Source organism: Sciurus carolinensis, chromosome 4 (assembly GCF_902686445.1).
Source record: "Sciurus carolinensis chromosome 4, mSciCar1.2, whole genome shotgun sequence".
Lineage (NCBI taxonomy): Eukaryota > Metazoa > Chordata > Mammalia > Rodentia > Sciuridae > Sciurus > Sciurus carolinensis.
In genome coordinates, this window is record NC_062216.1 from 137,465,885 (window position 1) to 137,489,337 (window position 23,453).

The following is a 23,453-nucleotide window of genomic DNA, read 5'->3' on the forward strand; positions in this document are numbered from 1 at the left end:
CTTGCAAAAACACTAAGAGTTCATCCCAAAGTTCAAATACTCAACTGAAATTTTCCCTTTGAAAACCAATGTATATTTTAACATACAACAGTTAATGTTTAGTTTTGTTATTAACATATAACAGTTAACATTTATTTAAGTGTTAAAAAGTTAGTATTTAATTTTTTAAAAAATTTCAAATTTAATGCAGTGAACTATTTATTGCTAATTCAGCTGATAGGAAAAGCATACATTAAACTGACACGGCAAGACTTTCTCAAGGAAAGAAGCAGGACATTGATTATATTCTGGCACAATCTCCAACATATGTTTTCTCACTAATTCTGTATAATCAGAATTTATTACTACAAAAGCAAAGCAAAACTTCAAACCACATTTATTAATATTGTAGCCCTTCAAGTTTGCACTTTAGTGCAAACTGTTATTTACCAGTAATGAAGCTGAAAAATAAATTCTTACTTCACACCATTGTTATGTTAACAATTTTAACAAAACTCCTTATCTGTCAAAGGTAAGACAAATGAATTTTGTTCAAACTATCCTCCTCCTAAATACATGCATATGGTGTTGCTGGAAACTGGTACACAGGCTACCTTCTCTGCTACAGATTCAACTAACATTTATCTCATTATTTATAAGAAGTTTTTTTTTTTTTTAAGGTTGGCTGTCTAAAGTGAGACTTTATTGAAGCTCACAAAATACTGTTTTACATGTGAAATCCTGAACATCTGCTTTCATCAATTTTTTAATGTAATAATAATCTTTCAAATAATGAATTTGGTTTTAGATATATTTAAAGACATATATACATGCCACTTAAATTCTGGTGGTTTTACTACCTCAGTAGTTAGTATAGCTGCAATTAATCCACTATGGTTTTAGCATTCCTCCACCAATTATGACTAAAACTTGATCTCAAACATAATAAGAGATAACACTTCTCAAAACTAAACAAAACAAAAACAAAAACACTAGAAAAAAATCCTTTAGTCTGTATCTCTAAAATTACTTCCACTGTCATACTGTCATCATTTAGTTTATTACTACTGTCATGTTCACAAAACATGTTATCTTTTTTTGTCCAAAAAGATCATTAAAGCTTGCTTTGTTACCAGGAAATTAGAATTTTTAAAAATGTTTTATTTCTAAGATTTAGATAATACTTACAAAAGCAGAAACTTAAAAGAATGAAAACAATTTTTACTTGTTTTATTTTTATTATAGATTTATTTTTTATTATCTACACGCCAAAATATAAATCTGATTAACAGCATGATTTTTAAAATAATAAATGCTTACATTTTCTTCAATTTTTATACATTTCTGAGTTACAAACAACTAACATAGAAATACCAAACTGTTAAGATACTGTTGCTGAGCATAACTAGTACACAACTCACCACAGCACTTGAATCAGTCTGTTCCTGCTCACAGCAAAGTCCACCAATCATGCACTCGGAAGTGATGATGACAGGGGCAAAATTTAACTTTGGTTACTTTCTTTCTTTCCTTTTTTATACTGAGGATTGAACTCAGGGGCACTTTGCCACTGAGTGACATCCCCAGCCCTTTTTATTTCAAGACAGCATCTCACTAAGTTACTTAGGCTAGCTCAAACTTGCAATCCTTTTGCCTCAGACTCCTCAGTTACTGGGACTGCAGGTGTGCTCCATTGTGCCTGACTGCAATTCAGGTTCTAAATGTTCATTCTAGTGTTCTTATTGTCAAAGGTAGGTAAGAGATAGTTCAAGGCCACACTTTGAGAGCACTATTCTAAAAAATGTTTAAACTTAGTCTTAAAAGGGGGTCTAAGAATGTGTAAGTATCTGAAGCAAAAAGTATGTAGCCCATTTAAAAAACAAAAATGTCCAATATGACTAAAGCATGAAATATAAACATAAGAGAGGTCAGGAAAGAGGTTACAAAAATAAGCAGGAAACCTGAAAGTTGTTTTATATAATAATTTAAACTAATGGTCTCCACTTTTTGTTAATTATATGCCCATGTTGATATGTATATTTACTTGTTATTTTATAGGATTTATAATATGATCATATAAAACTTACAAATATCTGTATCACAAAAGAACATAAAGGGATGAAAAAACTAAAATTGAATTTTAATTATTTATGGGACAAACATTTGTTGAAAAACTGACTATATATTGTCATCATTTCTGTTTTCCCTGAGGTTTTGTGATGCTAGACATCAAACCCAGGGTCTCTTGCATGCTAGGCAATAACCGAGCTACTACTGAGTCACATTTCCAATCTTATCTTCATCATTTCTGAAGATCTTATTTTAACATTTTGTGATAGGGATTCAAAGAGCTATCAGTTTGCATATCTGACTTTTAATGGCTATCAATCAGAAAGACATGGATCACAATATGACTGAATAAAAAAAGTGTCACTTAAAATCTCAAAATTAGCATAAAGATTTTAATTTATGAGATTTGATTTTGTGTATCTTGCCAGCTGAATGACCAACATCTCTGCAGTTACATACTTGGTTTGACTTAACCAGTCTGTGAGTAATAACTTGATAAATCATAAGTCCATTAAACGAACATTCAAATTATAGTATCGTGTAACATGCAGAAAGTGAACAAAGCATACTTCTTAGGATACCTTCAGTATCAAGTAACCAGCTGACATGAAGGAAGGGATGACTAACTAGTAAACAGTACAAGTTATTAAATATAAAGGTCTTAATATTTTACAGAAAAAAAGGTAAATACAAATAGACATTCTAATCACCTCCTGCACCCTAAGCAGATTATCTTGTGTACAGTTCCACTTTGGAGACTATTGGTTTAGGCTTCATATAAAAGTTATGGGAAGTTATTAAAGCAGAGAAAGTTACAGAATTGTTTTTACAAAATGAACTGAGATAAGCAAAACTAGAGGCAGAGAGGCCAGTCTGGAGGCTAAATGTAAGAGATGATGATGTCCTAGAGTTGAATGGTGACAATGAGCAATTCAGGAAATAAACTCAACAAGTCTTGGTGAATGACTGAATACAGGTAAGGTAGTTTAAAAAGGTGCCAAAAACAATGACAAAGCTTCTGGCTTTAGCAAGAGTGAATGTAGATACACTGCTAAAATTCATTAGGTTCACTTTTTTTTTTTTAAAAACATGCTGAGTTTAGTATACCTGTCAGATATCTACAAGTAGATTGTTCTGTTTCGTTTTGCAGTACTGGGGATTGGCTCCAGGGGCATTTTACTACTAAGTTACATCCCTAGTCCTTTTATATTTTATTTTGAAATAGGGTCTCACTAACTTGCTGAGGCTGACCTCAAACTTGTGACACACTTGCCTCAGTCTCCCAAGTAGCAGGAATACAGATGGGCACCACCATGCCCAGCTTTCTAAAAGTAGATGCTTAATAGTTGTTGGTTATACAGGAATGGAGCTAATGATAGGGAGTAATCAGCACATGTATAGGTAGTAACTGAAGTCACTGGAATAAATGAAATTTCTAGTACAGATATAGTGAACAAAAATAAAATAGAGAGCTAAACAATGCTAACACAAAGAATAGATACAGAAAGAACTACAAAGACTGAGAAATACCAGCAAAATGACAGGAAGAAAATCAAGAGTAAGATAACAGTGAAGTCATGCTGTGTTATAGAAGAGGATGGTAAACATTTTAAAGGATCCTTTTTTCATTTAAAGAAAAAGTCTGATTTTCTGCATAAACCACAAAATATTGAGGTAGAAACCACAATGCTGACAACTACCAATAAACAAACACTCAGAAATACAGATATCCCTTAATGGTTTTATATTTACCTAGTAAACAAGTTAAAATAGTATTCTATAGTATTTAACTACAGGAGGAACCAACATAGCTAAATAGAGATGCCCAGTACTCACCTCCTCCACAGAGAACTAGGACAACAAATGAATGATCATACTTCAAGAACAGTGACTGAGGGAAAACAAAACTCAGCAAGGGAGTGGCAAAAACTCTATAGGGCATGGAGACCTGGGATGACAGCATAGAGACAGGAACAAAGCACAAAGAGAGGAACAAAGCTTACTGCAATTGTGACCCCTGCCCCCACCCCAGTCAGGTGTAACTCCACATTGCCAGGTAAACAAGACAGTCCCACAGGGCCCTCTATCATCAACATGGGCAGCACCAGTTCTAACTACAGGTGTTCCACAGTCCTCACTAGCTCTGAATTCGGTTTGGAGAACTATTTCAGCTGTGACTGTGTAGCTTTAGAGAAGAAACTCATTTGAGTCCCATCTCCAATTTCCAGAGTGCGACAGCATGAAGTCATCTGAAAATGGAGTTACCAAAACAGTTCTCTCTGCCCTAGGGATCAGTGGCCACTACACCTTGCCATCCCTGAAGCCCCATAAGCATTCTACCACACTGCATTAAAGACTGAAACTTCATGAACCCAGCTAGAACCAGCTATGCTATTGTAATTCTAGTCCATATGGAACCATACCCTTCAGGACATGGGTGACCCAGCCCTGACCAGGGGAACTGACAATCTCCTGGGGGCCTGAGGCTCCATCTCCCCTACATCCTCCTTATCCTTAGTGCCTCATCGACAGATGCAGCCACCAACACTACTCTATGGGGCCTAAGGACATGCCTCTCAGTCACTTGTGGCTCCAGCATGACAGTAGGGAAAACAGGTTTCCTTGATGCTTTGACTATATCCCTTGTGGCTTTGAAACTTACATGGTATTTTTCTTTTTCCCAACCTTTTTCCCTGATCTTCTCTCTGATCTTCTTTTTCATAATCATCTACTCTTTGATCTCCATCCCGATCTCTCCTCCCTAATCTCATTTTCCCTGTATCAACTCTTTTAAAAGTCCCCTGTTTCTGCTGATGGGCAGAATCATAGCCTTTCGGACAGGAGTCCCTGTGTTTCTCCTTTGGTAGCAAAGCAATAAACCTTCTTTTTCCTTTTTCTCAAAGAAAGAGAGAAAAAGGGTGTGGGGCGGGGGGTGGGCAGGGTGGAGAAGAATGAAAATGCAAAGAAACATGACTTCTCCAGAGAAACTTTCTGGAGAAATTACTCTCCAGAGTAATTCTCTAAAAACAGATTCCAACAGTCTATTAATAAAGATTCCAAGGAAACAGTAAGATGTAAGAGAATACAGAGAGACAGTTCAACAAAATGAAGAAAACAATTCACGATCTAGATAAGAAATTCAACAAAGAAATCATAAAAAAAGAATGAAATCCTGGTGTTGGAAGAATTCAATCAGTGAAATCAAAAATATAAGTGAGCACTTCAACAATAGATTAGATCAAGGAGAAGAAATACTTTGGAACCTGAAGACAGGCCATCCCCAACAATGGAGGGCATGGAAGGAGGGAAGAAGAAAGTTCAACAATAGATTAGATCAAGGAGAAGAAATACTTTGGAACCTGAAGACAGGCCATCCCCAACAATGGAGGGCACGGAAGGAGGGAAGAAGAAAGGAAAGCTGTAAAGGAGAAAGTCAAAGAAATCTATGGGACACCATTAAGGTAAACAAATATTCTCAACATTAGAGTTCTAAAAGGAGAAGGGAAAAGGCATTGAAAATCTATTTAACAGGGGCTGGGGTTGGGGCTCAGTGATAGAGTACTCTGCCTAGCAGCTGTGAGGCACTAGGTTCAATCCTCGGCGCCACATAAAAAAAAATTAATTAATTAAAGGTATAAAAATCTATCAGCAAAATAATAGCTGAAAACTTCCCAAGTCTTGAAAAAAATGGACATCCGAATCCAGAAAGCTAAAAGAATGTTAAGTAGACTCAACCAAAAAAGATACCCTGTAAAAGACATTCTTGAGTAAAACCGTCAAGTCAAATACAAAGAGAATTCTAAAAGCAGCAAGAAAAAAGCATCAAGACACATATAAGGGAATACCCATTAGGCTAGCAGATTTCTTGCAGGACAGAGGGAATGGGCTTATATATTCAAAGTTCTGAAAAAGAAAGAAAAGAAACAAAACAAAAACCTGCCAACCAAAATACTATACCCAAGCGCAAATGAGGAAGACTTACCTAGAGAAGCAAAGAAGATGATAGAATAGTGGCCACTAGAGACAAAGGGGAGAGGCAAGAGAGAGCTCTTAGATAATGAACACTAAAACAGGAGGAAACAGTTATAGTGTTCTATACCATAGTAGTGTAATTATAGTCTACAACAATTTATGATACATTTAAAAATAACTAGTCAAAAGATTCCCAAAATATAGAAATGATAAATGTTGGTGATGGAAATGTTAATTACCTGACTTGATCATTATTCTAAATTGTATACTGAATTTACTAGACTCTGTAAGTATGAATAAATGTCCATTAAAAAGTAAAACAGTATTTTAAAAGGAATTTATTAACAATTTTTAAAAAATCTCTTCACAATATGCTTGTTAACACATAAATGGTACCATTATACAAGTTTAAAAGCAAGAAATAATTATTACTGAAAAATAAAATCAGTGTTTTATATCCCCAGTACATATTAGGAATACTGAAAGGAATACTGTCATAATTATGAAGAACTGTGTTACTTGATTTTACTGCCAAATTTAGCTGCTTATCCTAAAAACAGAGCATTTTTAACCTATTTTGTAGGCCGGATATACACAATGGAAAATACTTACAATAAAAGATTGTTTCATTAACTCCAAAAAGTTTGCAATGTTCTACTTAGGAATGTTAACACAAATCTCTAACTAATAAGATCCAAAAAGAATCCTCCATTTGCTTTTAGCTACAAAGATATTAACCATAATGTTCAGAAAAGGGAAATGAATAAACAGTATCATCAAAGATAAATACCACCCTTTACTGGAAGTTTTTCCCCTTCTGGGAATTTTCACATCTTCTGTGGAAAGATGAGAGGGTGTTGTAGAAATAACACTGTTATTCTAAAACTATCATGAGAATGAGATTGGCAGCATTAAGAGATTATAGCTAGAGGAATTTTCCACTAATATAGACATTTTAAAACTTAGTGATTATAAGACCCATGGGTTAAAATCTACTTTTAGAATGAATATTAAGTATTCAGAAGTATTCAGATATATCATGAAATATCTATATAACTAGTAAGTACACAACTGGCTTCTGTATTTTTACTACCTTTCACTAACCTGTGCCCTCCTACCACGCCTCAAAACAGCCTTTGCTCTTTGTAGGTTTCTCTCCCTTCTTCTTTTAAATACAGACACTCCAATAACTAGCAATCAAAATCAACTCTTAGGTTATTAAAATGATGATATATATTCATTTAAGAAAATATAAATTAATACTTCAGTAAACCCATAGGTAACAACCATTAACATTTACAACATTGTTTTCCTTCTGGATCACAGATCCCTTTAAAAATCAAATGGAAAATGAAGATTTTCTCAGAAAAATAACCACTATTTTTTTTTTACATACAATTTTAGCAGCTCATGACATCAGCAGATCTCAGATTAAGAATATTTGACAGACTATATTGTTGTAGTGTTTGTAATATGCTCTCCTCCTCCTTCCCCATTTAACATAAACTGGTAATAATTGTCCTATGTTTTATTATCTTTCTATAGCATCTTACTGGCTGCACTGTAACTGTTTATATGAATATAATAGTCTCATTGTTAAAAATTTAAGTTGTTCCAGCTGGGCATGGTGGTATATGCCTATAATCCCAGTGGCTTGGGAGGTTAAGGCAGGAGGATCTCAATTTTGAGGCCAATCCAGGCAACTTAGCAAAATCCTGTCTCAAAATAAAAATTAAAAAGGGCTGGGGATGTAGCTCAGTGGTAAAGCACCCCTGAGTTCAATCCTCAGTACACTCCCTCACCCCCCCACAAAAAAAAAAAAAAAAAAAAAAGATTTAAGTTGTTCCTTTATGGGATCTCATTATACATACTTATTTCTGGTTTCCTAAAATAAATACAATAAATATATATTATAGTGAATATAATGTAAGGACTATAGTGGAATATAGTGACTATGTAATTATTAAATACAGCATATATTCACTATATTTAATATTTATTTTCATAAAATATACCTAAGTATTCAAATATTACCACTTGAGCTATCTCCCTAGCCCACTCCTCATTATCTTAACATGAGTATCCCAAACAAACAGTAACTGATTCTGGATGAATTAAAATTGACATATAATGTTTATTATGTTTTTTCTTTTATGGGGGGGACCTTCAACAAAACAATATGAAAAATTTCTGTGTTGTAAGAATAAATAAGGATTACACAAAAAATTATACATGAACTTTTATAGGCTATTATAGAATGTATGTAATATTTCATGTTTTACAGAAAGTGTAAACAACCATCAAATAATGAATGGGCTAAATTAAATGTGGTATATTCACACATGCTGATATGGATATATTCTAAAAACATTATACTAACTGAAAGAAGACAGACACAAAAGGTCACATATTATGTGATTAGATTTACATGAAATCTAGTAGGGAGAAATAAATACAGAAAACAAATTACTGACTGCCAGGAGCTAGGGGAAGGGAAGAATGGAGACTGAGTACTTAAAGGGTAGGAGCTTTCCTTTCAGGGGAGGGAAACAAATCCTAGAACCAGGTAATGGTGATACCTCTACAACACCGGGAAATACTAAAAACTGATGAATTAGATTCCTTAAAAGGGTGGTTTTCTTATGGTATTCGAATTGCATTTCAATGACACTTTTAAAAATTAATAAAAAGACAACAGTATGCTCAGTTTTAGTGGTGAATTTACCAAGAAATAAAATATATAAAATGCACTTAACAGTAAAATTATGGGGCAGGCAATGTAGCTCTATGGTACTAGCTCTCGCTAAGCATATGCAAGAGCTGGATTACATGCCCAACATAGAAAAAAGAAAGTAAAATTATGCCAAACATTATTGCATGGTTTCTCTTTCATAATTATACTGATACTTTAGAACTTCTAAAACCTCAAGATTATAATGAGGAACAAAAAAGTTATCTTCCAATATTGCACTGTATCTAGAACAAAGTAAAGAGAGCTGGGTAGACTGAGAAATCCAGGGTTATATATGTAGAAGTCACTGGAGAAAAAAATATTTTTCAAACCTATATTAAATAAAAATTTCTAGCTACTGGTACCTTCCAAATACTTAAGAGACTAAATAAGCTATATTAAACTTCCACATTGCCCCATTCTTACCCATACTAGGCAAATTCATATTACCATGACATAAAGAAACATGCTGACAAAATCTGCCAATTACTATCTGTTTAGTCTCTCATACAGATCATTACACTTCACTGAGCCTCAGTTTCCTCAATTGTAAAATGGTGTGATAATACAAGCACTTTCCTCAAAAGACTTTTAGGAAACTGATATGAAAAGGAACAGTACCTGGTACATAATAAGTATTATAAAAATCTTAGCTAATAATATTTACAACACACCAGGGAAAAATTCAGTCCACAAAATGTACCAATATGCCAATTAATTTTTAAATTATCACTTTGTGGTTTTCATGTCCTTTTGTAAAATACATTAAGCAAAAGAGCTACAGCTCTTGTAGGTCTGGCAACATTTGGCAAAATATACAATGTATGCTAATACAGAAATAAAAGATCTTGAAAAGAATAGATTTCTTTTAAAAGGATTAAATAAGAGTTCAAGAAGACTATCTTCAATTACTGGAAGACACATTTGATACTTAGTCTGGATTTCTCACTCTTTTAAGAATCTGACATATTTTTCTAGTTTGATCATTGGCCAACAAATCAAGGATATTTCTTGCTACTGCATGGTTCTCAAAATACATGTGCAATCAATAAGAATTACTGGTTTTAAAACAATGGTTAGGAGAAAGTTCCATTTAGAAAAAAGTTAACAGAGATGGGTTGTAACATTTTAAATCTTGCATTAAAATTATTTCTAAATAAATTGTTCATTTTCCAAAATTAAAAAGGTTCTATTTGATTTCCTATGAAAGAACTTTAGAATCAAATGAAAACTGAAAAGCTCTAACAAGAGTTGATTCCATTTTAAAATACAACAGAACTAGTTTGAGTGTTTAACAGACTCAGTGCTAAAAAAAGTACATTCTTGACATTTTTGAGATAAGAATTAAATATTTAATTAGTAATTTGTAAGAATATATATAAAATTGGGTGCAGTGGTGCATGCCTGTAATCCCAGAAGCTCAGGAGGCTGAGGCAGAAGGATTGTGAGTTTGAAAGAGCAGCTTCAGCAACTTAATAAGACTGTTTCAAAAATATAAAACGACAAAGGGATGGGGATGTGGCTCAGTGGTTAAACACCCCTGGGTTCAATCTACAATCCCTAGTGCCCCCCCCAAATACATACACACACACACACACACACACACACACACACACACACACACATACATACAGTATTTGAATTCTCTAATGGCTTGTGATATTTCCATCTGTTAGTGTGTGTACTTACATATATTTATATAATGTATGAGTTTGCTAAAATATTTATGTAATGTTTGAGTTTGCTAAAATATTTTCTAACATATCAAAGACTTATCTTTCTACCTAATCTTTAGTTTTACCATCTCGTTTGCCAGCAGATACCCTTATTAAGAACCATGCATGCTCTAGTCATTGCTACAACTTGCTGACAGGTTAATGAAAGTAATGAATTATTGATATAAGGTATAACACGTTTCTATTAGATAAAGAAGATAATTTCAGATACAGATTGTAGATTTTGCGTTTTTTTTTTTTTTTCTTGTAATACTGAGATTGAACCCAGTAGCAGTCTACCACTGAGCTTCATACCCAGTCTTTTGATTATTTATTTTGAGACAAGGTCTGGCCTTCAACATTCAATCATCCTACCTCAGCCTCCATAGTAGCTGGAATTACAGGTATGTGTCATTGCTCCAAACTAAATTTGTTTTTTTTAAATTTATTTATTTATTTTTTGCAGTGCTGGAAATTGAACCCAGGGCCTATGCTTGCAAGGCAAACACTACCAACTGAGCTATATCCCCAGCCCTGTTTTAATTTTTAATGTTTGACTTTTTAGACTATATTAAAACAGAGTTGCTACAACTCAGTGAAAATGACAAAAACTTAAAAATATTTTAACAGTACTAAACAGAGCTACAACTTGGAACACTAAGAAGTAACAAACCACATGCTCTATACTACAGAAATACTGCAAGTATATGAACATATCACAACTAAAATAATGATCACAAAAGCTTAAAAATAAAAATTCATTACAGGATAAACAATTTTCTTTCTGATTTAACAAAATGACATATAAATATAGCTTCTGATAAAGATTTTTTAAAGTATTCCTGTATTGATCCTAATTAGGTAACAAATATGAAAAGTACCATTCATAATTTAAAGCTCTATTACAAAAAAATATGTATAACTGGTACAACAAATTCAGTATGTTACCAAAATTTACCTTTATTCCCCAAACCAAAAACTGATGATAAAAAATTTTTTGGCTTAAGAACATGGCCTGGGAACAGGCCAAATCAAAGCTATTTGGCAATGACTTCTGGCAAAAAGATTCTTTTCAGAATCCTTCATGATAAGTAAAAACTACAAAGCAAAGTATAAGTGTTAGAAGCTTAAAAGTACTAATTTAATTATACCTATATCAAAATAACTCAAATGAAAATAAAAGCAGTAGCATACATATTGAGTGTTTTTCTGTGTGCCAGAATGGTTTCAGACCTACTTATTCAACTACTGAATATCATAGCCTTATATCTTTCTACTGATAAATAGATATTATGGCCCATGGTAAAAATAAAATTTTATTTTGAAAAACCCAGTATTTGAATGAGAGCTCCTTTAATGTTTTTAGATGAAATAAAACAATCAAAATATTTTAAACTTTAACACATGATTAGATAAAAACAAAGGTTTTATTTATATGTATAAATCTAGGCAGATGATCCTGTGCATATATAGGTATGTGGGTTCTGAAGACAAGTTGTTCAAGCTCAAATTCAGATTCTGTAACTGACTACATTTTTAACCCCAGGGGAAACAAACTACCTTTTTAATTCCACTTCCCTGATTTATAAAATGCAAGTAAATATTGTATCTGCCTTATAAAATAACTATGAGAACTAAATGAGATTTCTATTGTAAAGCACTTTGAACATTAGAAAAACTCGTTAAGATTTACCATTAATCCATGATTATTAGCACAAATATTAGCATAAGCTTCTGCAACCTTTTTGGACTCAAAGGAAAGAAGGAAGCTAATCTCTCTGTACTTTACTGAATAATTTGTTAAATTAATTCTTATTTTCTTCCTATACATGTATACATAAAAATATACAATGGTGTCTCTAACTGTACAGAGAGACAATGACTGAACTGACATCAAAGGCCTAATCAGAGTGTGACAGTATTTGGAGGTGAAGCATTTGGGAGATCACTCTCATCAGAATCTAACCAGGGTAGTAACTATGAAAAAATAAATTTTTGTTGTTTAAGTCACTTAGTTTATGGAATTTTGTTAATACACATGGTCTACCTGTAAGCCATTCTAAGTTTTTATATTGTGAAGTTCACTGGACCCACGCAAATTCAGGGTGTAGGCAGTTTTTAAAACTATAAGATACACCAGAATACATCATGGTAAGACAACATCACACTCCTACCCTTGATGTAATTTCTTTCTAAGAGCACAATGTAAAAGTTTCTTCACTTTTCAAAGAGCTGCCTTAAACAGTTCTACTTAGATAGGTCACTGTCAGACAGACATCATGCTCATTCTACAATATAAGTTAAAACATAAGAATTCTTACCTTTTATATCTGCCTGAAACAGTTCTAGATGGTTCCTGTAAAGTAAAAGTAATGATAAATCAGTTTGGATGTATATATATATATGTGTGTGTGTGTGTGTGTGTGTGAGAGAGAGAGAGAGAGAGAGAGAGAGAGAGATTATAAAAACAGCTGAAAAACTAGAATCTGAGAAAATCAAACTTTGAAAGAAGCAATTTATAATAATTACTTTTATTTTTTAAAATTTACACCACTGGTTAAACAAAACAAAACTATATCTGATTTTTTAGTCCCAAACCAACAACTCTTTTAAAATTATTTTAAAATATGGAAGTACTTAAAAAGCTCAGAAAATGGTTGGGAGTAGGACATCATTAGTCAACTTAAATCCTTTTAGAAGTCAATGGACACTTAAAAACCACAACCTTTATAATCTTAATATTTCCCTTTGACTTTTTTATGCCCTCTTTTTTTAAATAAAAAGTTAAGTTACCACAAACATAGAATGATTATTTTTAAAGACCATACACAGATAAAAGTGAAAAGTAAGAAAGTATACTTTATTGTCAGGAAAGGAAGGAAGGAAGGAAGGAAGGAAGGGAGGAAGGAAGGAAGGAAGGAAGGAAGGAAGGAAGGAAGGAAGGAAGGAAGGAAGGAAGAGAGGGAGGGAGGGAGGGAGGGAGGAAGGAAGGAAGGAAGAGAAAGGAAGGAAGAGAAAGAAAAAGAGGGGAAGGTAGGCAGGCAGAGGGAAGAAGGGAAAAAGGAAGAAGAGACTGATGCATGTTAAGATTAACCACTAGAGTGGAAAAATTACCTTGCAACTAACTAGGCAGGCAGTCATTTTTATAGCCAGGGCTCTCCAAACATTTTTACAGTTTCATTTTAATAAAACAAATTAAAATTAAATGAGTCTTTTAAAAAACTGATTAATAACCTTTAAAAAAGTTTATCATTAAGTCTCCAGGAAAGACCCTATAATTAATTTCTGACCTGCTTGAAATCAAAGAATAAGCTCCCCTTATGAGATGACAAGTTCTAAAGTAAGACAGTAAATACTGACTGCATGACACAATAAAAGACATAGCCATTTGGGCTAAGATAGTTAAGAGGAAGAATTAAGCAGATTCCAACCAGACAGGTAACCTGGTAGATATAAAACTGTGTATTTAAACTTCTATCAGTCTTAGTCTCCTCATTATAAATGAAGTAACAATGATGTCAAATGGTTTTTTTGTGGGGATTAAGTGATATAAATGAATAAAACAACATAACACCTTTTCAACAGGCTTGTAATTTAAATCTGATTACAATTTTTAAAAAGCTCACTGGGATATGGAAAAATATTGATTTTTCTATATACAATTTTAATAAATCTGTTTTAACTATTCCAAGTCAACAAATTCCCATTAGAACAACCTAAATCACTTAAATATAACTTTATCTCAGTTTTTCATTTATATATCTTCTTTTCTAAGTAAAACACAAGCTTCTGGAAGATAGGGATACTCCTTTGATTCATCTTTCTCTCCCCAAACCCAATAAATATATATTGACAACTTAGGGAAATAACTTCCTTTGTAATCTACAGTTACAGAAGAACCACCACTTGGGAAATTATCATATGTAGGAAGTAATGAGGTGATAGCATCCTAGACTGTGTTTGGGGGGTCTCACTCTATGAACAGAATTACTTCTAGGGAAGTCATGCTCTGAGAGTTGGTACAAAGACATTTAACACATCCCTGGGCAACAGGTGGTTTTATTACAAAAGCAGCCACAAAAAATCTAGCAAGTAAACTTTGAAGTAAACTTTAAAGGGCTTCTTACCTTCCTATCATCAAAACGACATCCCTAAACCATGCCTCCTAACAGTGAGGAAATAGAAGGCTCTACAGAAGACTCTCCTTATTTTATGTAACAAACAAATCCCCTACTTATAAATATGGTATCTCCAGTGAATAACATATATATATACACACACACACACAAACACACACACACACACACACATATATATATAGACATATATATTATCTAGCTTTAAAATTATTTTTGAAAGCTTAATAGTTAAAGTGTATCGCTTAGATAAAGCAGAAAGAAGAATTAGGCTCATATGTATCCACTCAAAGTACATTTTACTAAATGTGGAAGATGATTTTATATGGAACTTTTCGTAAAATTTCAAACAGTATTTCAACTAATATTTTATAAAGATTTTTAAAAAAATATAATTCCCTAATATCATCCTATATGAACTAAAACAAAATATACCTTGGTGTCCATAAAAATATGTATGAGAAAAAATGCTGATAATGCCAACCTCTCCAAAATGAAGTTCTGAAACATCACGTCTCTCTCATTCTGATTAATCTGAAATATTTTAGAAGATGCCACATTAAGCTTAATTGTGCAGACTACCTCTTACTGAAATGGAGTAAGCAGAATTAATAAAAGCAGCCCCATACTGGATTTGTAGGTTACTTTTTTATCAACTGAAATGTTAAGAACAAATACTATTTCTGAAGCTTGAAATAGGAATTTTCCACAAATATTAATACTGATATAAACCAGAATTTTAATCAGAAAAGTGAAATGCAGGGCATTTTCAGCAATACTAAACTAGAATGGCATAATAATTTTATATCTGACACAATTATAAAATAAAGTCAGTAACAAAACTCCAGCTAAGTATACTAATAAGCAGTCACGAAATAATATCAGACTTCTACATTTACAGGCTTTTATGTTTTAAAAGCCACTTAAAATACATCTCCTAAGTTTAACATAGTATTTTCTCTGAGGTGCCGGGGATTCGAACCTCGGCCCTTGCACATGCTAGGCGAGTGCTCTCCAAGAGGAGCTATTTCTTCAGCTCTACATGTCTAACTTGTAGCTGATAAAACTAGAAATCCTGATGCAGACAGGTAACACTTAAGCTTATTCTTTATTGGTGAAGTTGAATTATTATTAGACTACATATCTTGTAGCTAAATTCTACAGTGATTCTAAAAGAGAAATTATAAACCTTAGCAATGGATGTCCACCAAATTGGACAGACTATATTATATTAGCATTATTAGAAGTGGTGGCAGCTTGTTTCTTACATGTATTAGAAATTGACAACTATAAATGGATTTTTTTTTGAGTTTTTTTTATTATAAACAAATGGGATACATGTTGTTTCTCTGTTTGTACATGGTCTAAAGGCATACCATTTGTGTCATCATAAATTTACATAGGGTAATGTTGTTTGATTCATTCTGTTATTTTTTTCCCTTCCCCCCACCCCTCCCACCCCTCTTTTCCCTCTATACAGTTCTTCCTTCCTCCATTCTTGCCCCCCTCCCTAACCCTAACTCTAACCCTAACACTAACCCCTCCCAACCCCCATTATATGTCATCATCCACTTATTAGCGATATCATTTGTCCTTTGGTTTTTTGAGATTGGCTTATCTCACTTAGCATGATATTCTCCAATTTCATCCATTATAAATGGATTTTTAAAGTGACCTCTATATCCTTGTCAAAGAAGTGAAAACTGGACATATAATGAATCAGAAATGTGAGACAGAAAAAACAAAATCAACCATAGAGCATAGCAAGAGTACCTTATAATTAACAAAATTCTACACAAATATAAATTCCACCTTAGATTTGTTAATTAGAAATCTCTATGGCCACAAAAAAATTCTAAGCAAAGGAACTTAAGTATATAATTACTAGGAACTTCTCTTAATAATTACATAACTGTATAAGTTGACAATTTCATTCTAAATGTGGAAAAATGGAAAAATACAACTATGTCTAAAACTGCTTATAGAAAGTACAACTGGCAAGACATACTGGTTTTAAAAGTTTTAACAACTATGTAATTAGATATTCTGAAAAACCCCGAAGTCTGTTATACAACTGATTTTCAAATATCCTTTTCCTTGAATAATCTTCCTTGCAACGGGACAGTTGATGTTATTAAACATTCTGCTTCATTTAAGCTTAAAATGGTTAATAAGGAAATCCCATGAACATAGTCTTTACATATTAGAACTTTTAAGGTATAAACAAATAGGAAGGCATATGTGAAATACGATCAGACAAATACAAGCCCAGTGGAATGTAGCAAAATAACACTGAGGTTATTCAAGTAAACTAATTAACAACCAAACCACAGCACTCAGTTAAACTTCAGCATACCATACTAACTGGCTCTCAGTACTAACTTAAAATATCTATATTGGTTATATAATTTTGTAAGATACCTTGTTAAGATGACTGCAGAACCAAATTCCTATAATGTATAAATGATAAAATAACTAAAAAAATGAAAAAGAACTTTATTAAATTAACAAAGATTTTAAAGGGAAAAAAAAAAGTCATCACACTTCCCCATCCTTTCCTGAATAAATCAATCCTAAAGCCATTAGATGGGGTAGAACAAGGTGGGGAAAAAACTTCATGATTCAGACCAGGGTACCAAGAGACTGGAATTCTACATGAAGAAGAACTGCTTGGTATAGAAAGTCAAGAGTTCAAGCAAAATGAGGAGATCACTACATAACAGTCTGACCTAAGAAACCAGAACCTAAGCAAAATGAGAACAATGTCTACAAAGCAGAGACAGACGGCCTCAGTCCTAAGGTAAGGTTAGAAAGGGAGTCCCACAAAAGGTCAGCCAGAGCCCCAACCAGGATATGAAGTTCAACAGTTCAGGAGAGTGCCTCAGAATAAAGTGTTAAAATTTTAGTTTTAGAAGGGTAAAGAACATGACTCCTCAGAGAGCCCTGGGTATTCTGCAGCAGAGTTCAGGCAGGATGAAGAATGTTCATGTGGAGAAGTTGAAACCTAATCACGTTGAGGAGGGTTCCCCACGGAAGATCAATCCAGCATAAAGTTGCAAAGTCTGAGCATGACTGAAGAGAAGTCCTAGCAAAGAGCAGTTGGTCAAAAGAGCAGGGTTAGGAGGCATCCTGTAGCCTGGCATGGGACACCTAAGCCTGAAAAGAGTGAGAAGAGTGTTCACTAAGAGCCAGCATGTGACGTTAGAACTACTTGCAGTATGGAAGACATAAGTATGGAGGAGAGGTGACAGTGAAAGATAGATTACAAAAGGTAGGATTTGAAAAAATAAAACACATTAAGGATAGTGGGAAACAGGTTTCTCAGTATCACAAAAGGAAATTACAAATGCTAGAACAAACTGTGTGGTGTTAGAACTAGAGATATCAGTATAAATAAATTTCAGTATCTAGATAGATATAGTAGGCAAGCAGGCAGGCAGAGAACAAACAGATATTTATATATGTGGGTCTGTATACAAATATACATTTTGTAGATCTGTGCATAGAGGACCGGGAATGGTGATACCCCAAAACAATGAACTTAAAATATTTGAAATCTAAAGCACAGATTTTAAGCTTCAAAATATCATTTGAAGAAAAAATAACCAGGGCTCATTAGGGACACAGCTGTTCTAAAGCTATAATAGGAAAGTTAAATATGAGTCTGTAATATCTTATTATGACAGAAAACAAGAAGGTGCTCCAGGAATGATGGAGACATGGCAAATGATACAAAAGCATAAAGGATTTCCCACTGTCTAAACCTAGTACAATTTTAATATGAAAACAAATAATGATGGTATGCTAGGCAGAATAATACCCCTCAAAGAATCTGTGAGGTTACATGACCATTAAAGTTGCTAATCAAGTGACCCTAAATAAAGTTATTCTGGATTATTTAACTGGCCCAATGTAATCACGAAGTCTCATTAGAAGTGAAAAAGATTGGCTTTTTTCACTTAGCAGGATATTCTCAATTCCATCCATTTATTTGCAAATGACATAATATTCTTCTTCTTTATGGTTGAATAATATTCCACTGTGTATATATACCAGAGTTTCTTTATCCATTCATCTGTTGAAGGGCGTCTAGGTTGGTGCCACAGTCTAGCTATTGTGAATTAAGCTGCTATAAACATTGATGTGGCTGTGTTACTGTAATATGCTAACTTTAAGTCCTTTGGGTATAAACTGAGGAGTGGGATAACTGGGTCAAAAGGTGGGTCCATTCCAAGTTTCCTGAGGTTCTCCACACTGCTTTCCAGAGTGGCTGCACCAATTTGCTACTCCACCAGCAAGGTAAGTGTGTGCCTTTTTCCACACATCCATGCCAACATCTATTATTGTTTGTGTTCTTGATAATAGCCATTCTAATTGGAGTAAGATGAAATCTTAGAGTTGCTTTAATTTGCATTTCTCTAATTACTAGAGATGTTGAACTTTTTTCATATATTTATTAATTGCCTGTGTGTCTTCTTCTGTAAAGTATCTGTCCAGTTCCTTGGCCATTTATTGACTGGGTTCTTTGTATTTTTCGTGTAAAGTTTCATAAGTTCTTTATAAATTTTGGAGATTAGTGCTCTATCTGAAATGCATGTGGGAAAGATTTTCTCCTACTCTGTAGGCTCTCCTTTCACATTATTGATTGTATTCTTTGCTGAGAAAAAGCTTTTTAGTTTAAATCCATCCCATTTATTGATTCTTGTTTTGATTTCTTGTGCTTTTGTTTTCCCTGATAAGTGGATGATGATATATGTAATGGGGGCGGGGGTGTGGGGGGGTGAGAGAAGAATGGAGGAACTTTAGATTACACAGAGGGAGAGGGAGGGGAGTATAAAAAAAGGTGTAATGAGACAGACATCATTACCCTATGTATATGTATGATTACACAAATGGTATGAATCTACATTGTGCACAACCATAGAAACAAAATGATGTACCCCATTTGTGTACAATGAATCAAAATACACCCTGTAAAAAAGAAAAAAAAGAAAAAGAAAAAAAAAGTACAAGAGAGGGGCAGAAAACGATCATTGAAAGATGTTACTAATGAACAAAGGCCACAATGATAACAATGTGAGAAGGCTTTGAAGAAGGAAAGGAGCCATGGACCAAAGAATACAGGTAGCCTCTCAGAGCTAGATTTAAAAAAAAAAAAAAGAAAAAAGAAAAAAGAAAAAAAAAAATTATCAAGGAAACAGATCCATCCCTTGAGCTTCCAGAAAGGAACAAAAACCTGATTTTAGCCTTTGATTTCAGCCCAAAAAACATATGTCAGATTTCTAATGTATAGAACAGGAAGAAAATAAATTTGTATTATTTTACGAGAAAGAGTTTTAAGACAAAAGAAAACTAACAGAGTAAAAGGCTATAATCGGTAAGATAATTAAGTAATAGTCAATACAAATACAGACGGATGGATAGATATAAGATTTAAAAAATTAAGGCAAGACTGAAACTCTTGCAGATTGAAGGAAATGTAAGAGTTACAGGCAAGTAAATGCAACACATGTTCCGAATTAGATCCTTCTGTTAGGACATAATTGGGACAATTGGCAAAACTTGAATGAGGCCTGAATACTTGATAATATGTCAATTTTAATTTCCTTATTTATTTAGTGGTACAGGGGACTGAACTCAAGAGTGCTCTATATCAAGCTATATCCCCATCTCTTTTTTATTTTGAGACAGGCCCCTGCTAAATTGCTGAGACCTTGAACTTGAGATCTTCCTGGTTCAGCCTTCAAGTCACTGTAATTATGGGCATGTGCCAGTGGACCTGGCTTAATTTTCTATTTTCAAAAGTTATATTCGGGTTATATGGTAGACTTTTTTTTTTTTCCTTTTCTTTTTTGAAAAACACAGTTAAGTGTTAGGAGAAATGGAGCATCAGATTAGCAACTTACTATCAAACAATTTAAGGGAAAAGAAAGTTCTTTATGTGGTACTTACAATTTTTCAGTAAACTGAGACTGCTTCAGAATAAAATTTACTAATATCCTCTCATAAGATACCACCGAGTATACAAACTGATAAACCTATCTTCAAAAGTAACTGAGACAATATGTATTATTCTTTTTAAATCCTTACAATCTTTTACTTTTTTCAGCCAGTTAAGTTTCTCTCTGGAAATCTGATCAAAGAAAATAATTCAAAACGCAAAAAGGTTTAATCTGTACAGATGTCAATTCTAAATTATAATATTACTTACAATAGTAAAAATGTTAAGCACTGAGGAATTCCATTAACAGGAGAGTTGTGGAAAACATTAAACACATTAAAACAAGAAAATTCTATGCCACTGAAAATAATATTGAATAACAAATTGCTTATGCTGCAACAACTACAAAGAACATTTTAGAAATAACACCAAAATTACAAATGCACATTCCTTTCAATCCAACAATTCCAGGGTAGGATTTTATCCTTAGATTTTATACACAAATATGTAAAATAACATACACTCAAAGTTTTTCACCACTGTATTGTTTATAATAGCAAAATATTATAAACAACTTTAGTGGTCATCAAGAGTAGTTAGAAAAATTACAGGACATCTGTAAAATGGAACGTTCACATTTGTTAAAAAATATTAATAGGGAAGCTCTTTATGCCCAATTGCAGAAGTACACAGTCTTAAGCAAAAAAGACAAGGTGCAAAATAGCATGCTTAAAATAGTATGTGAGTAAAAGGTGAAAAAGGAACACATATGGGTAAGGGGAGACAAGATGGCAGAGATGAGAGAGGCTGCAGATCTCAACTCCTCCACAGAAGGGAATCAAAGCAATAAGAAAATAGCTGACCAGAGATGCATGACAGAAGGAATGCACTGATTCACAATACTGGAAGGCAGAGACTCAGAGGGACCTGAAAATTTTGGTTACTGGAAGAGAAAACAGGAAAGAATTTGTTAAACAAGAATAAGCATCTGCACCCCAGGTCTGGGGGGAGGGATAACAAAGGGATAAAGAAGAGTCAGCAAAGATGCCAAGCTTACTCTGGAAACAGCAGTAGAGGAGAAAGACTGAGTTATGTTCAGGACAGGAGGTCAAAGCTACCTTGTGAACAAGAAATACTTCACTTTTCTCAATTCGCTGGCAGAGAATTGTGGAAGGCAGCCATTTTGCAGAGACCACATCTAAGCTTACAGTTCAGGAAGCAGTTAAACCTTCACCTCACCTATAGATACTAGTTAATAATATCATAGGAAATGCCTTTGAAGTAGGTAGCCCAGTAACCTGTGTAGCAGAATTGCTGTCAGTGGAGACGTCAAGCCCTGCCACCCTCTGGCATCTGCAATGGGTGTGAGGTGAAGTGGAGAAGGGTGTGTCACACTTCCAGAGGAGGAGAAAGCTATGGAATGGCACACACCTCTAACGCAAGTCTCTGCCAGTAAGGGCAGTGCCTAGGGAGCAATGTGAGCCTCTGATGCCAGCCACCCCTGTGCCACCATAGTTGGTGGCCACTGCACCATGACAACAGTCCCACATTCCAGTCTTAAGCCACCACTCTGCACCCTAAAGCTCCACAGTCACTCTCCCATCTCCATGCCCCAGCCACTACCTGACACATCAATGAGCTGCTACCCCACACCCCAGCTGCTATGGAGTCTCTTGCCTCCTCTCTGTGCTGCCTCACCCAGAGCATGAAAACTACAAAAAGGCTGAGCCCACGTGAGTTTTATAACTATGACAGTGCATGAATAAGTTTCTCCATTTTAAATATCTCAGCAAGGAAAAAATTTAGTCATTTTTATTTATTTATTTATTATTTTTATTATAAACAAATGGGATACATGTTGTTTCTCTGTACATGGAGTCAAGACATACCATTTGTGTAATCATAAATTTACATAGGGTAATGTTTGATTCATTCTGTTATTTTTTCCCTTCCCCCCATCCCTTCCACCTCTCTTTTCCCTCTATACAGTCTTCCCTTCCTCCATTCTTACCACCCTCCTTATCCCAAACCCTAAACCAAACCCTAACCCTAACGATAACCCCTCCCACCCTCCATTATATGTCCTCATCGCTTATCAGCAAGATCATTCGTCCTTTGGTTTTTTTGAGATTGGCTTATCTCACTTAGCATGATATTCTCCAAATTCATCCATTTGCCTGCAAATGCCATAATTTTATCATTCTTCATGGCTGAGTAATATTCCATTGTGTATGTGTGTGTGTGTGTATATATATATATACACACCACAGTTTCTTTATCCATTCATCAATTGAAGGGCATCTAGGTTGGTTCCACAATCTGGATATTGTGAATTGAGCAGCTATGAACATTGATGTGGCTGTATCTCTGTAGTATGCTGATTTTAAGTCTTTTGGGTATAGGCCAAGGAGTGGGATAGCTGGGTCAAATGGTGGTTCCATTCCAAGTTTTCTAAGGAATCTCCACACTGCTTTCCAGAGTGGTTGCACTAATTTGCAGCCCCACCAGCAATGTATGAATGTACCTTTTTCCCCACATCCTCGCCAACACCTGTTGTTGCTTGTATTCTTGATAATCACCATTCTAATTGGGGTGAGATGGAATCTTAGGGTGGTGTTGATTTGTATTTCTCTTATTACTAGAGATGTTGAACATTTTTCCATATGTTTTTGTTGATTGCTTGTAGATCTTCTGTGAAGTGTCTGTTCATTTCCTTAGCCCATTTGTCGATGGGGTTCTTTGCATTCTTGGTGTAGAGTTTTTTGAGTTCTTTATAGATTCTGGAGATTAGTGCTCTATCTGAAGTATGATTGACAAAGATTTTCTCCCACTCTGTAGGCTCTCTCTTCACATTGCTGATAGTTTCCTTTGCTGAGAGAAAGCTTTTTAGTTTGAATCTATCCCAGTTA

At 34.2% G+C, this 23,453-nt stretch overlaps 1 protein-coding gene across 3 annotated transcripts in view; it reads right to left on the bottom strand.

The window, feature by feature from the left end:
* The window catches only part of Pawr (pro-apoptotic WT1 regulator), a 123,476-nt gene that overhangs the window by 7,037 nt on the left and 92,986 nt on the right, over nucleotides 1-23,453 (bottom strand). For all 3 annotated transcript variants that reach the window (XM_047551086.1, XM_047551088.1, XM_047551087.1), the window contains one exon: nucleotides 12,789-12,823. In XM_047551086.1, the coding sequence (XP_047407042.1) occupies nucleotides 12,789-12,823 (35 nt within the window). The remainder of the gene's footprint in view (nucleotides 1-12,788; nucleotides 12,824-23,453) is intronic.